The sequence below is a fragment of the Vollenhovia emeryi genome, unplaced genomic scaffold (genome assembly GCF_000949405.1).
Source record: "Vollenhovia emeryi isolate VEMERY1.0 unplaced genomic scaffold, V.emery_V1.0 DF939177.1, whole genome shotgun sequence".
Taxonomy (NCBI): domain Eukaryota; kingdom Metazoa; phylum Arthropoda; class Insecta; order Hymenoptera; family Formicidae; genus Vollenhovia; species Vollenhovia emeryi.
In genome coordinates, this window is record NW_011967189.1 from 481,025 (window position 1) to 495,878 (window position 14,854).

Below are 14,854 nucleotides of genomic sequence, written 5' to 3' on the forward strand. Positions count from 1 at the left end.
TATTCCCCACGCTTGCAAAGTAACACACAGTATATTTACAGAATGAAGATCTTCAATGACATTTTGCATCTTTTAGATACGCGGGGAGAATTTTCTTTTAAAATTTATCCTGAAAATTATGTAATCGTGGAACAACGCGGCATTTCAAGGAACTTTATGAGAACTGTTTGAAATTTTACCATGCATTCTACTAGTAAAATCGAGGGGGAAACCGCTGACCAAAATCTTGTACGCCAATGCCCACTAATGCCCAGTGGGCATTGCTTTATTTTATTATCTTATTTATCTTGTTTTATCTTATTTTATCTTTCTAATGCCCCAGCAAGGCCTAATGCCCAAACTAATGCCCAAAAATGCCTAATAATGCCCAGTAATGCTGCAAATCTGTACACCACAATGCCCTCAGCGGTTTACCCCTCGAGTAAAACGTATGGTAAAAGTTCATAAACTCTCATAGAATTCTTCAAAATGCCACGTTGTCCCACGATCACATGATTTTCAGGATAAAGTTCAAGAGAAAATGCTCTCCATGCGTATTTGCGAAATGGAGTAATAATAAAAGCCTTCCAAGAGAGAATCGAAACAATCTTTCTCATCGTTGAATTTCCGTTTCACTGGCTCGATGATAGATCAGTGAGACGCTCGCGGCGAGTACGAAGTTCGGGTCCTTCTTTCGCCCGGCATTACGTATTCCGTGCTCGCGTTACAAATACGAGACACTCCTCGGTTTAGTTACAGAAGCAGATCTTATATTTGGTAAGCGCGATCTGTCGGCCTCGCCGAACGGGAGCTGTCGGACGCAACGCAATCGGCTGAAATACTGCGGAGGGCAAGAACGGCAGTAGGGAATATTTAGGTGCAACGTGTGCGGACCGTACACGTGTGCATCAGACGTAGAAGCGAGCGGGGAATATCCATTACGTAACGGAGCCTAAACGTCCGCGTCGACGCTAATTTACGATTCTTCGTTCCGAGCCTTCGCGCACGTTGCGATGTGCGATCGGCGTTATGGAAACCGGAATATTTCGATCGCAATGAAAGATTTATGCCGATCGATCCTAGACCCGGCGCAACGCGTATTTATATTATATACAAATTGATTCGTACATAAATTGATAATGACCTCGCTATCTCGCGACAACCGAATCGACTTATTGTCCGATACGAAACCATCGTTTCGGAGACAAACCTCCCAGATAGCACACAATGTTGACGAATATTCTATGTATAAACCGATATTCTTTCTCGAGAACATACCTACTGAACATTCAAAATTTTGTTGAATATTTGGAATTTTTTAGGAATATTCTGTGAATGTTCCATAGGAGGGCTTCCTGCAGTTTAAAAGGCGACGCCGACTGGTTAGTCTTTAATTAATAATAATTACTCTGTGAAGTGTATTTCGAAAAACTGAGTCGGGACTTTTCGACTCGGTTTTTCATGAGGAATATGGCTGCGTGAATCGTGGGCGTAAATTAGGTGACACCCCGTATATACCAAATCTTCATAAAATATTCTCAGAATATTCTGAGAGTACTCTATGATGATTTGGTGTGACATTTTATGGAGTTTCCTAGAATTACGAAAACGGTCTCAAATGAACACGCAACGAATATTTTTAGAACGTTCTTTCCACCTTATACGTATCTTTTAAGAATATTCCAAAGTTCGCGGAAAATATTCCTAGAACATGTTTAGAATGCAATTGTGCTATCTGGGCTACGTTGTAGCTGAATTCGTCTAAAATTGAATATTTGTCTTTCTTGGAACCTAGCCAGAAAAATATCCCATTTATCGTTACATGTACACGGATTTTACAACCGTTTGTTTTTGTTTCACGTGGCAATATTTAAATTAGCTTTTTCATTCAAGCCGAGCTTTGCCTTTTTAAAAGAACTTGGACTACTTAAAAACAAAATCAAAAGAATGCGCGCGTTAACGTGCAAACGCGAAAGGAATTGAATGGCATAACGATGTTCGCTCTTAACGTTCTGAAAATTACAAACCTGACGTTGAATCCCGTTGAATGTATACCGCGCGAAACTGTTAAATGCGAACGTACAAATGAGATTTCTGCATTGCAACAGGTGCAAATACCAGGGTCATATTAAGACCTCCAAGCCATTCAAACCGCGATGTATTAAGAGCTTAAGGCCTGCATACACCGCGAATGTCAGGCCAATGAAAATTAAGCCGATAGCGTACCGACGCCAAGTCCTCGTAATCCCAAGATACAAGCGCATTCAAAATAAGAGACTCGGCGAGAGGGGAGAAAAAGTGCCCGGTTCGGGAACCGGCACTCCGGAGGACGACAAATTCACCGGCCTAAGAAATTCGCGAGCGCGCGCATACGTTTGTGGAACTGTTTATTTGCGAAAACAATCAATCTCGATGGTAATTATAATGGACAACCGGGCGTCGCTCGGAGCATTAACGCGTGCAACAAAGATTAATTAAGCCCCAGCAATCGTGGCGTCGCGCGATACACGCGCGGCAAAGTGCTGAGAGATCGGAACTGTCGATCGTGCGAAAAAGATCGTTAAAATTGTAGATCGCACGGTGAGACGCGCGGCGGCACGGAAGATGTTAAATACGTCGTCACTTTTACGACCGTTTTTTACGATTGTTCAACGGAGACCGCGATTTCCTCATGTTCGCGGATGCGAGCCGAATATCAAAGCAGAAGAAATCGCTGCTATCTGTCTCTGGCGCAATCGACCGACCCGAAAGTAAAAGCGGCCGCACTTGCTCCTCGCAATTTATACCGCGCCGTAATTTACGATCCCTTTTCATTTCTTCTCTGACGGGAAGAAAGAAGGTTACGCGGTTTATGACTTATTTATCGAGATAAAGTCTGGCAAATATAACAGACTCCAAAAGCGTCAGATAAATGAAAAGTATGATACCTTGGATATCTAAAAGTTGATAATACACTGCAAATGTGTTGTACACATCCGAGTGTATTATTTTTGTACACATACGCGGAGAGAATTTTCTCTTCAAATTTATCCAGAAAATCATGTAATCGTGGAATAACGCGGCATTTCGGCGAATTTTATGACAGCTTTTTGCAATTTTATCATACATTTAGTAATTATATTACTAGTATATATAATTGTACTTAATATACATTTTGTTAGTAGAGGAAAGTCCTCTATTATAAAACAGGCTTCTAATATGAGAATTTTAACATCAAACTTTAATCACAAATCTATCATTTTTAGTTGATTGAGACTGGAATTTACAAGAATTCATATCTACTTTTACGAACTTGGACTTAAAGTGTACACTGTCTTGTTATTTTTACCTGTCACAAATAGCAAAATTTATTATTTTAACACAACTACATTTTGTATTGAACCCATTTTATGGTTTCCTTAACTCCATTGTTTAAAAACTCCTTTGTGTGATCGAAACGTCTGACGTTTAAACAATAATCTTTTTATTTGATGTATTAAACACTACATATATTTCACACATAACGTCTTGTGTTGACTCCTATTGGCCAATTCAGTCTGTTGGTCTTTCTTAATTTCCATTAAACAACGATGAATGTTTCTCGGTCCTATTTAGATATAAATCAAATTGAAATTTAAACGCCCATTGAATTAGGACCTAGGCGAGGTGGTGGCCATTAAATAGCTTAGTGAATCCATATACCGTATTTTTCCTACTCTGTACTGTGCGCCGTTACTATCGGACATATAACACAGATTTTCCCCTCGGTAGGATCATTCTCGTCAGTGAATTCACATGTTCTAAAAATCGCAGAGATAAATTCACTAAGCTATTTAATGGCCACCACCTCGCCTAGGTCCTAATTCAATGGGCGTTTAAATTTCAATTTAATTTCCATTGTTTAATTGAATTAACGACACATTGAGTAAAATTGAACAGCGTAGACTGTCTTGGACGTCTTTCGTTAAAATAAAACCCGGTAATATTTCGAGACATTTCGTACACTGGAAATAATCGTTTCACCTTGCGGCGCAGCGGAGATATCGGATACCTCGCGGTATTGGCGGCACCGAGCATCCATAATCGGGGATATACGCCGATGAATGCATCGCGCAAATTACCGCAGGCGGGTTTCCGACTAAAAGCACTTTGTCCCCCGTCAGGCGAATGCCGCGGATATCTACTTTGTTCCGCGAAACGCGCGCGTCTGATCCATTATTCAAAATGAAGAGAGCTGCTGCCAGGCCATCTGGCGAATGGCATCGCAGCCGTTACGAGAGGCTCAAATATTAATCCGCTGTTATTTTTTCGAGACTTCCGCTACGTTAATACGTTAATCGTATCTACGTGCGCGTCGAGACTTGCCGGCGGGACCGAAAGCGAGGAGCAAGATCCACGCGGAGAATCGCGATAATATTAAAAATTAGCAAGGACACCACTGAAATATTACACAAAATTAAAAATCCATTATTACATTACTAATTTGAAGCGTTATACACAGAGATTATTTTTTCTTAAAATTTACCCTGAAAACCGTGGGACATGGCACTTCGAGAAATTTTATAAGTTCTTTGAAATTTGACCATACATTTTACTAGCAGAATGTACTCTCTAAAAGTCAATCACTGAAACGAGTTATGAGTATAGCACTAAATTATTCAGTGAGTCAGCGAATATTCACTGTTTTCAGTGATAATCCACTGACTGACTTTTAGAGAATGTGGTAAAACTTCAAAACAGTCGTAAAGGTCTTCAAAATTCAATTGAATTGAATTTAATTTATTGCTGCAAAATGAGATACGGTGAAAGAAAAAAGTATTGAAAGACCGAGCAAGCGAAAGGTGAGTCACCAACAGAAGTTGTTGTTACAAAGTCTACCTGCTGAAATTTGGTATAAAATAAAGATTGAAGTGTATAAAACCAAAACACGCTACGCAACAACATGTACAGAGAAAAGTCCCCTATTAGGCTTCTAATGTGAGATAGCAGGTTTTCAACGCCCAAATTCAATCACAAATTTTTCTTCGCGACGATTACGCGATCTAACAATGAATCTTCCACTAAACAGACTTCGTTCCAATGGCAATAAATTCATGGTTGAACCAATAGATGAGGCTTGTTAATTTAATAGAAACCCCGCTATCTCGTATTAGGAACTTGTCCCATAATGGGGGGGGGGGGACTTTCTTCTATACAGGGTGTCCCACTTTAATGTCCCACCCAAATAACTTTTTTATATTTGTATTGAAGTAGGTCAAATGCATAGCGTCAATAAATATATACTTCGAAGCCCTACAATTTTTGTATGAAACATTTTTTGGTAAAACGTCACGTTTCCGAAATAATCGAGTGTCCCGACCTTTTTGTTACACTCTGTATAAGCAACGACGTATATCAGCAACGCTGATCAAGAGAAAAGGCAGGCGATGTAATATAAGTTGAGGAACGAATAGAGGCGAGAGAGAAGGATAATCTGAAAATGCCACGTTGTCCCACGATCGCACGATTTTCAGGGTACATTTTAAGAGAAAATCCTCTCCGCGTATTACTGCCAATAATTATTATTGTATATCATAAAACCATGTTACATCTACCACACTGTTTCTAATTAAAATTGTTCGAGCCAGCTTTATATAACCGCGTAAGAAGAAATTGTTATCTATTCAAGCGCTGCGGTTTTAGCGCGAATATCCGCGCGCGCGTAAATAGCTGCGAATCATTCGCGTTGTACTCCGAGAGCGGGTTTTTTCATTTCCTCGCATCCCGCAAATAGTCCGAACTCGTTTGATTTCTGAGAAGTTCGCGCGCGCACGCGAGAGGCGGTTTAATCAGCGCCGGAGAGAAAACAATCGCGGATCGACCAGTCGAACGAGCTCTCGAACGCCAGCGGCGGGAAACGTCGCGCCGCGACACCCGGTATATACGCGAGTTTCTTCGCGGCGGGGCACGGCGGATCAAAGAATCAATTTAAAGGCGGTCGCTCGGCGTCGTGTATGTGTACATACATCATCACCAAAAACAATTTCGCCTTATTAAGAGCCCGAGGACTGTGAGGCTGATGAGTTAACGAGCCACCGGCTCGTTCCTCGTACGCGCTATGTACCGGGTATTACGCGCGCGACCACATTATACTCGCCGCTCTCGGTCTACGGCGTTAAAGAGTTGGAAAAGGAGAGACTTGCGGCAGTCTCGTACGCGTCTTACGCGCGTCGATGATTCTGATAACGTCGACGAGAGTCGGCGCGCGCGGATTAATCCGCGACAAAAATTTTCGTGTCGACGGTAAATTAAGAGGAACGCGGCGCGCAAAGGTCTCTCTCGCCGCTCGCGTTCGGCGTTAAAGTTTGCTGACGCCAAGTTTTGCGCGGAATATTACACTGTACGTACGCCGGTAAGGACTTTGAAGTCAAAAAAAGCGGGATTTAGCGGAAAATTTCTTCGCGTTCGGTGCATTTGACGCCGCAAGAGAAAAGGGCAGTCTATTATTTGGCTACATTTTGCCGAGAATAAAAAGTTAAGTCATTTCGAATTTTTTATGTACTTAAGAAGAAAGTGTGTCTTAACCAAAACGTTGAAAATACAAGATACAGCAGGTTTTCATTTCCTTGTTAAGTGTTAACCAGAGGTTAGAGTCGATTCTGTCTCTTCTTGGATAACAACATAGAAAAAGATGGAGAGTCGACTAACTTCTGGTTAACAGCTAACCGGAAAATGAAAAACCGGGCCTAATAGTTATACGTCGAGCTTTGTCTAATTTAAAAGAAAAACAAAGCCATATACAGGGTGAGTCGTAAAGACTGTCCCAACGAGTTAATTTTTTCTCGAGAAATGTAATTAGATAGTTACAAGTAATTAGATAGTTAGATAATACATGGTTGAGACATGTAGAACGAGATTTAATCCATTTTTCCCGAGTTAGCTACAGTTGCGGTCGGTAATTCACCTCTTATGGTAAACGGTTGGGACAGTCTTTACGGCTCACCCTGTATATGGTTTATTAGTTAATTTTCCAAGGAGTTGAAACATACTAAATAAATTATAACGGTACGTCCGGCGTATATAGAAAAAAAAGGTATATTTTCACTGCAAACGTTATCCTTAAATGTGGTTAAAAAGTTAGCGGACATTTGCTCGCCATTCGACGCTAAAGATAGCCCGCGCTCGGTCCTGCAAAAGTAATGCGTTGTGCACACAGCGTGTTGTCGCCGAGAGCTCGTAATCGGAAAGTCACGGAGCGCTAAATTCGCGGCGAGAATACGAGCCGATGAGGTCTACCTGGGACCTACTTTCCAAGTTTCCTCCCGTTGGCCGTTCGTGGATCTGCTTTGCGACGCAAATCAGATCGATTTGCAGACCTAGGCGGCAATTAGCACCGCGTGCGTGCCGTGAATCCCACTTTGGTGCTGCAGCGTCATGGAACGTGCTGCCGGCACAGTGCTAAGTGCACGCGCGGGTCCTCCGCGTTTGCGGATTCTTTTAAGAGCGCGCGGGAAGGAAGGAAAAGGAGGACCGCCTTGCGCGCGGAGACGAAGAATCCGGGGGGGGGGGGGGACACGACGAACAAGTGGAAGCCTCGCGCGAGAAATTATTCGCGTCGCGCGTTTCGCGGGATTACGCAAGGATCGAGCCAGTGTCGGAGAATAGCCCGTGATTAATTATTAAACGAACGCGAGAGAGTGAAGTCGCCGCTCGGCGACGCGGGATAACCGATGGATTACATAAGACCAGTTAGCGTTAATCGAAGACGTCGTGTGTAGATTGGATAGAATGAACGGGAATGACTTAGAAAAATAACTTTCCTCGCGCGCGATGTCGCGCGGCGTCTCGACGGTGCGCAGCCGTGCCATTCCTGACTTGGACGATCGAAACCCGTGCATTCCGATCGAGATCGAGAAAAAGATGTCCTATTTTCATCTCCCATCTCCTCTCTCCGGAGCCTCGAATAATTCTAATTAATTTTCCACCTTTTGCGCAAACAGTTTTACAATTCTCATCGCCGGCTGCGAAAGGATCTGGGACATTATCGGCGAGATGCCGCGTCCCAGACGTCCGCGATTTGAGAAACACTGCGCTGTACCATCCACAACGCATCAACTCGCATACTACACGCCGTACGTACCTCGGAGTTGCTGGTGGCGACGCTGGACAGACCCGGGGACATGGTGCCGGTGGTAGTAGGGTCCGGGCTCGCCGAGACCACCGTCGGGTTACCTGGGTGATGCGGCAGCAGTGCAGGGGCGTGCGGATACGAGGCGAGATGAGGATGCTGCGGCTTCGGGTGATGCAGCTGCGGGCCGGGCGGTGCACTTTGCACCACCATCGGGACGGGTGGCGGCCCGGCGTCGACCGGCGTCCTGCCGCCGCCCTCGCTACCGGCGCTGCCGCTGACGACCGCATTGCCGGTACCGCCTCCGCCTCCGCTGCTACCGCCGTCGCCCTCGCCGCCGCGAAATGACTCGTGCAGGTATTGGCGCACCTGGTTCTTCTGCTTTTGCACGACGTGATAGCGAGTCGGGTTCTCCAGCAGCGTGCGCACCTGAAGAAAAGCGGCACATCGCGACGTTACTCTTTTATTTCCAGACGAGTGCGAAACTGCGATAATCAGAGAATCGACCGAGTCTCCCGCGCGCAGCAATTAGCATTGTTACCTATCGCGGAAATTTCCTGGTTTAGCAAATTTATTATCGTATTAATAATGTAATAGAAATAATTTTAAACAGACGAATAGGAAGAACGAAAGCGTATCTTTTTATAGACGACATAAATTTCGGTTAATATTTCTAGTACGAAACAAAAATCGAGGGGAAATTAAGCTGAGATACATTAACATCTAATTGTAAGCAATATCTTTTCTCGGTCTATTAGCTTTTTAACCCCAGAACGTGCACATGGGCCTCGCAGATACATCAAGGTCACATAGAAAACTAGTTGTTTTTGTTATAGTCTTTAGCTTACAATATCTATATGGAAAGATGTTTTAAGCAAATTGGAAATTACCATAAATACATGTTAAAAACTTTTAATAATTTTTTTAAATCCATAACGATTGGTTTAAAATAATGCACGCTACAAAAGAAATTACAAAGCCGAAAGATCCCCGATTTATATTTTCAGCGCCAAATCGGGATCTATCGCGTGATTTAAGGCAAGTTAAAACTAAAATGCTTATAAGTGAATAAAAGAATGAAATGAAAAAAATGAATCCATAATTGAGAATTCACAAGAATATATGTATTTACCACAGCGCTAATAAAGAAAAGGTGAGATCAAAACATCATCCTGTATCTCCTGGAAAAAGCTGCGTGACGAGAACATTATCGCGTTCGACCTCCCGCGAACGCAGCAACCATATTGCGTGAAGCTAATTGCAAGGTAAACCATCGACAACTCTCGTGCCTCTTGCCTCTCATATCCTCTTACCAACTAACCATTACTTTGGGAGGTCTAACAGTATAGACACGGTGTACCGAATAGATCTATTAACGACGCTACAGAATTCGGCTCGCCTTACTGCGATACGGCAAACTACCGGAACCTCACAACTATAAGGTATCGTTATCTTAGCCGCGCCCGCGCCCTCCCGTATGTATATCTATGTGCATCGAGCTTTAAGCGACGGAAACGCAAACAACGGTAACCGAATGCTTGACCCTCTACGCTACTTGGATAACAAGACCCTCTATGTGGGAAAACCCCATCGCGTTGGACCCAGGATACTTCGGTACTTACGCCAAGTTCTAGTTTCAACGTGCGCCCCAGTTTTGATACAAAACATCAAATACAGGGAAAATCAGAGGAAGAGGCTAAGAATGTCGGCAAAGGGTCGCAGCACGTTCAGTCGTAGTTTATCCCAAAATGTGTAATGCATTATTTAATTTACATACAGACGTATGTCTAAAATGAATTATTAATTAATATGGAATATGTATATGTACACAACAATATGCATACAGAATACAATGCGGCGCTGTACACCGCATAATAATCGCTCGCGCGATGGGAACGAGTAATCACGCGATTCATAATGCGCCATGATGTAATAAAGCTGGGAATTTAATTTGATATAATAACGTGATATTGCGCGGGGGAAAATAATTTTATCGCGCCGCGCGATTTCGGGCGAGCAATTTAGCATCGATCGCCCAGATCGGACGACGCACGAAGGCGACACATACTTGTAATACTTGCGGTGGAACATCCACGCCGATAGTGGGCAACGGCGTAGGCGGCACTGGTCTGGGCGGTGCGGCAGCTGGCCTCTGCTGCTGCAAGCTCTGCCGGAATTCCGCCTGCCGCCTCTCCTGCTCCTGCAGCTGCTCTCGCATCAGCTGCAGCTTCAATTGCGTGCGCGACGTCGGCGTCGCTGTTTTGAACGTCGGCGGACTGAAAAAAGCCAATATTTCCTCCACGTAAGACTTTATCCGGGACTCTCCTCGCTCCGCCGCACTTTCGCCATTTATTACAACCGCGCTAACTCGCGCACAAAAGTACCCGTGTCTTCGGCGAGACAACGATCGTCACTTTAATCCGTTTAGTTACAAGTTTCCCCTCTCGAAACCATCGGGAGTCAAATTGTTGAGGTAATTCAATTAACGTTTTCAAACGGTTCGCCACGAAAGTATCACGGTAAAAAATTGCTGAAGGGGATGCTGGATACCGGCATGCAGTGTGGCACAGCTATCTTCGAATTGGTTTTACAGAATTAGAAATCCTTTTATATACTTAACGTACCGAAATATTATACAATACATTGCAGACTGGTCAGTTTAAGACTAAGAAAGAACAAAAATTATAAAATATTTTTTGCTGTTGCACGGAAAGCTGTCAGTTTCAAAGGAACGTTCGCTTGTATACAAATTATACAGGGTGAATCATTAAGGCTGTCCCAACCTTTTACCATGAGGGATGGATCATCGACTGCAACTGTAGCCAACTCTGGAAAAAATGGAAAAATCTCGTTATATATGTTCCAATCATGTAATATCTAATTATATCTCTCAAGATACAATTAGGTTTAACATGATTGAGACATATATAGCGAGATTTTTCCACTTTTTGCCGGATTGGCTACAGTTTCGGTAAGTAATACATCCCTAACGGTAAAAGGTTGGGATAGCCTTAATGATTCACCCTGTATAACTTATTTGCACAAATCGAAAGCAGTCTGTAATTCGGATTAGATCAAAGAATAGCGTCGAGTCAGTAAAATTAGATTAGGTCTAATAAAAAAGATTACCGAGGAACTTAATTTTATGTCAAAACGCATATCTTTACACCCAAAGTGTAGTTACAGAATGACAAACTATAGGTGCCAGATCTTGCAACAGATGGCGGTACACTGTGTTAAACAAGAATATATATCTCATGAATATCTCTCTGTTCTTGTCTCTTTCGTGTTGTGTATGTATACATGTTTCCAACACATCGTTATATGTCCTGAAATTATCGATAATTTCGAAGTTTAGCCGTAACTTCAGCTCCAGGACCACCTTAATAGAGATATCCATAAAAAGATTCTTTTGCTACTTGACGAAGTGCTATTATTGTTTGCGTAAATTTTCGTAACACTCGTGCAAATGTGCTTCTCGGTAAAACGAGCATTATCCCGTTATCGTTTCGAGTCTTCTATCGAGGTACTGACAAACATTATTCAGTTGTTCGGAACGAGACTCGATCATTTACGACGCGCGTTTGTGTCGATAAACGCGAGAATACTCAACATTGTCAGCTGAGCGAACGCATCGAGTCCCAAGTCCGAGGCGAGACCAATTAATCTCGTAGCGCAAACACTATTGAATCGAACTATCTTCGCGGCGACGAGAAGAAACCCTGTAAAGCCAATCGGTACAATTCGCGACGGCCAGCTAGATAAGTCATTATTGACGAATATGTAGACGCGACAGACAATAGACAAATCAGAATAGTTGAAATAATTTTTAAGAAATGTCGATATTACATGTTTTGTTTGATTTTGAGGAATAGTTGTGTTAAAAGAACTCAAAATAATATTCATTTTTTAAATAACGTACATAAAGTGACAAGTTATTATGTTAACATAAATATAACACACAAAAGTGTTACGAAAATAATAACATGTATGTTTTATGTTAAGTTTACATTGAAGTAAGAATCAAATCTTGGTAACACAAGAAAATGTTAACATTTAAACATACGATTTTTTACTGCGTAAGATAAAAAATAGATTTATTATGAATATTTTGCAGCCTATCACGATATACGAAAAGATACTTTTTCAAGTTGATTCGTTCAGACGACTAGACGGGAACGTTCTTTATTAATGTTCCAACTGCCTTACCGAATGGCGTTAGAGAATTAATGGTGCCATGATTCGGACGTAAAGTCGAGTGATGGTATTACCCAGTCTTGGCAGCGTTGCTGCGATTCGACGATATTCGCGCGCAAAAAAAACGCGCGGAATTTCTCGAATTCGCGAATAGCAAAACGGCCACGTATACAGCGTAAGGCGCATAATTTATTGCGAATCGGAAGCCAATAAAATGAGAGCAGAATTTTCTTTGAACTCGAGGGAAATGCCGCGAGCATGAGTTTTGCGAACGCGCAGAGCGAATCGTCGCATATTTCGCCTCTATTTCGATTGACATCGGCGCGAATCAAATTTCTCACTCACGCACTATTAGCATTAAGAGCAAATATGTCATAGAGACGCATGCCAGGCGTTTGTTTCACTGCCGCGGCTAAAGGACACTTCCAATGCGGGAACAAAGCCAAGATCTAGTCATAGGAAAGCCAAAATAGAGAGAGATTGTGCAATCCGGATCGAACATTTGTTTCTGTCGCTCGAAGCAATCTTTCTTTCTCAATGTATCGCATTTATCGTATCACAGGTATAGCAAATAAGTCCAACACGATAAGAAAACTGAGGGTGACATAAAATTGATCGACAAAGATAATTAATTTTGCAATTGTCAAGTTACTCGCAAGATATCTTGCAGATTAATATACGTAATTGTTCAGGTATCTTAGGGCCTGATTCTTAAGTCACGAAACATTTATTATGCGTTTAATTTCAAAAACACGATTTCTTTACCGTAACCGAAAAATTATTTGATTGAGACTGGGATTTCTAAGAGAATTTATATTCTATTTCTTCAAATATAGCCAGAGATGTTTTAGTGCAAGTAAATAAAAATTTTGTAGATTCAAAGAAACATCATCTCATTTGTTTAACCTAACTAAATCTTTTTTCTGGGTGTAATGCGACACTCCGAATGAAAATAATGGAAAAATAGAAATCGTTTTTTTCCTTATTATTAAAATATTGTTAGACAGAAAACATAGAGCGAGTATTCGATAAATGTAGACCGCGAGATTTTACGAGGCTACGATCCAATTGAAGACTTCAATGATTGCCTCGTAAAAGTAGAATTTATCAAGTGAACAGATTTTACATTAAATTTTTAGAAGAGCAGTCACGCGCGCTTCTTACGTTGCCACTGGATAAGAGTTAGAATAAATACGTCGATAGCGGAACTTTAGAAATAAATGCTTAAGACAGCTAAATGACGAAACTTTGAATTCGAGATTCGATCTTGCAGCTAATGGCGAAACAGAAGCTTCGTCTACAAAGGCGAGGAAGACACTGAATATTCGAGCGAGTCTTAAATTCAAAAGCCGTGCGTCTTTGTGCGATTACGAAATTAAAAATTCTTCCGTTTCCAGTCGCGCTACGAGAACTGCCGTAATAAAGCTGTTACAACTTTTATAATAGTAGTACCGGCTGACTCGTGAAAGGCGATTTAATCAGAACATCGACTTTCCCCGGAGACCATTAAAATGTCTTACGAATTTTTCTATCGCCCAAGAGACGGACTCGCTTTTCCCTCGTAGTATTCTTGTTTTTAAAAGCTCCGACCTTTTCATCAACATGTTTATGGAATTTTGTTAAAATTAATTAAAATTATAATTTCTGGTTTTTTTCTCAGTATCATTAAAAGGTTATCTTTCGCGATGCAAATATTACGAGTAAAGACGTGTACCTCCACTTTACTTTCATTTTCATTAAATTTCTAATGAAATGTGTGTCAAAGAAGTTTGATTATACCAATGTTTTTTCTGCAACGCTGCTAAGTAAATTCCTCATTGTTTGTCAGTATGAATACGAAATAAGCGGCCAATATAATTAATGGATTTAAAGAAATAAATGGCGAGAAGAGAGTCACGATGGAAAGTAAGAATCAGGTCTTACCAATGTTGGCTGAGTTCGCCAGAAAACTCGCGACCGATTAAGAGACGGAACGAAAATACCCTGATGGAAGATTGGAAAAGTTTCTGATGAAAAATTTTCTGCGGGTAAGGTCGAAGTTGAAATGGAATTGGATACTTTCGTTCCTTTCGGATAATCGTTGTATTGATATCTGGTGGAAAAGTCGAGTGCCCGCGATCTCGATCGTGCGTGCTCTTGATTACAGCTGTTCGTATTGTTTCAACGCCGCTGTATCAAATTTCATTTGCTCGTTACGCCATTAATTAGGAAACTTAATATCGCACCTAAACGAAACCTGCTATTAAAAATCGATATAGCTAAATTGCTCTTGTTAAAACCTAATTAAATGCATCCTTAGCCAGGAGTTTAATTATTTTCGAATGTCGCGGAGAACTTTCGTAATTGCAGATAGATAGATCGTAATTTTGTCGTAGGCGACAAAATTTGGTTAATCGAACTTTTTGTTATTTAAATGATAAAAATCCTCAATATTCTACTGTGACACTTATTAATTATGTCGTGAAGTAACAACAACAGCAAATCCACCTGCCACAATCGGAAGCTCACGCGAGTCCAGGCGATGCTCGACTCATTGTATAATTCTCGTTATCGCTCAGAAACGGTGCAATCACATCGGTTCGAAATGCGCTC

General features: G+C 41.8%; 1 protein-coding gene across 2 annotated transcripts in view; it reads right to left on the bottom strand.

Annotated features, from left to right (window-relative positions):
- LOC105563344 (microphthalmia-associated transcription factor) overlaps positions 1 to 14,854 on the bottom strand; it is a 79,738-nt gene that overhangs the window by 43,744 nt on the left and 21,140 nt on the right. For both annotated transcript variants that reach the window (XM_012014860.1, XM_012014859.1), the window contains exons 2-3: positions 10,134 to 10,341; positions 8,078 to 8,494 (exon numbers count right to left, since the gene is read on the bottom strand). In XM_012014860.1, the coding sequence (XP_011870250.1) occupies positions 8,078 to 8,494; positions 10,134 to 10,341 (625 nt within the window). The remainder of the gene's footprint in view (positions 1 to 8,077; positions 8,495 to 10,133; positions 10,342 to 14,854) is intronic.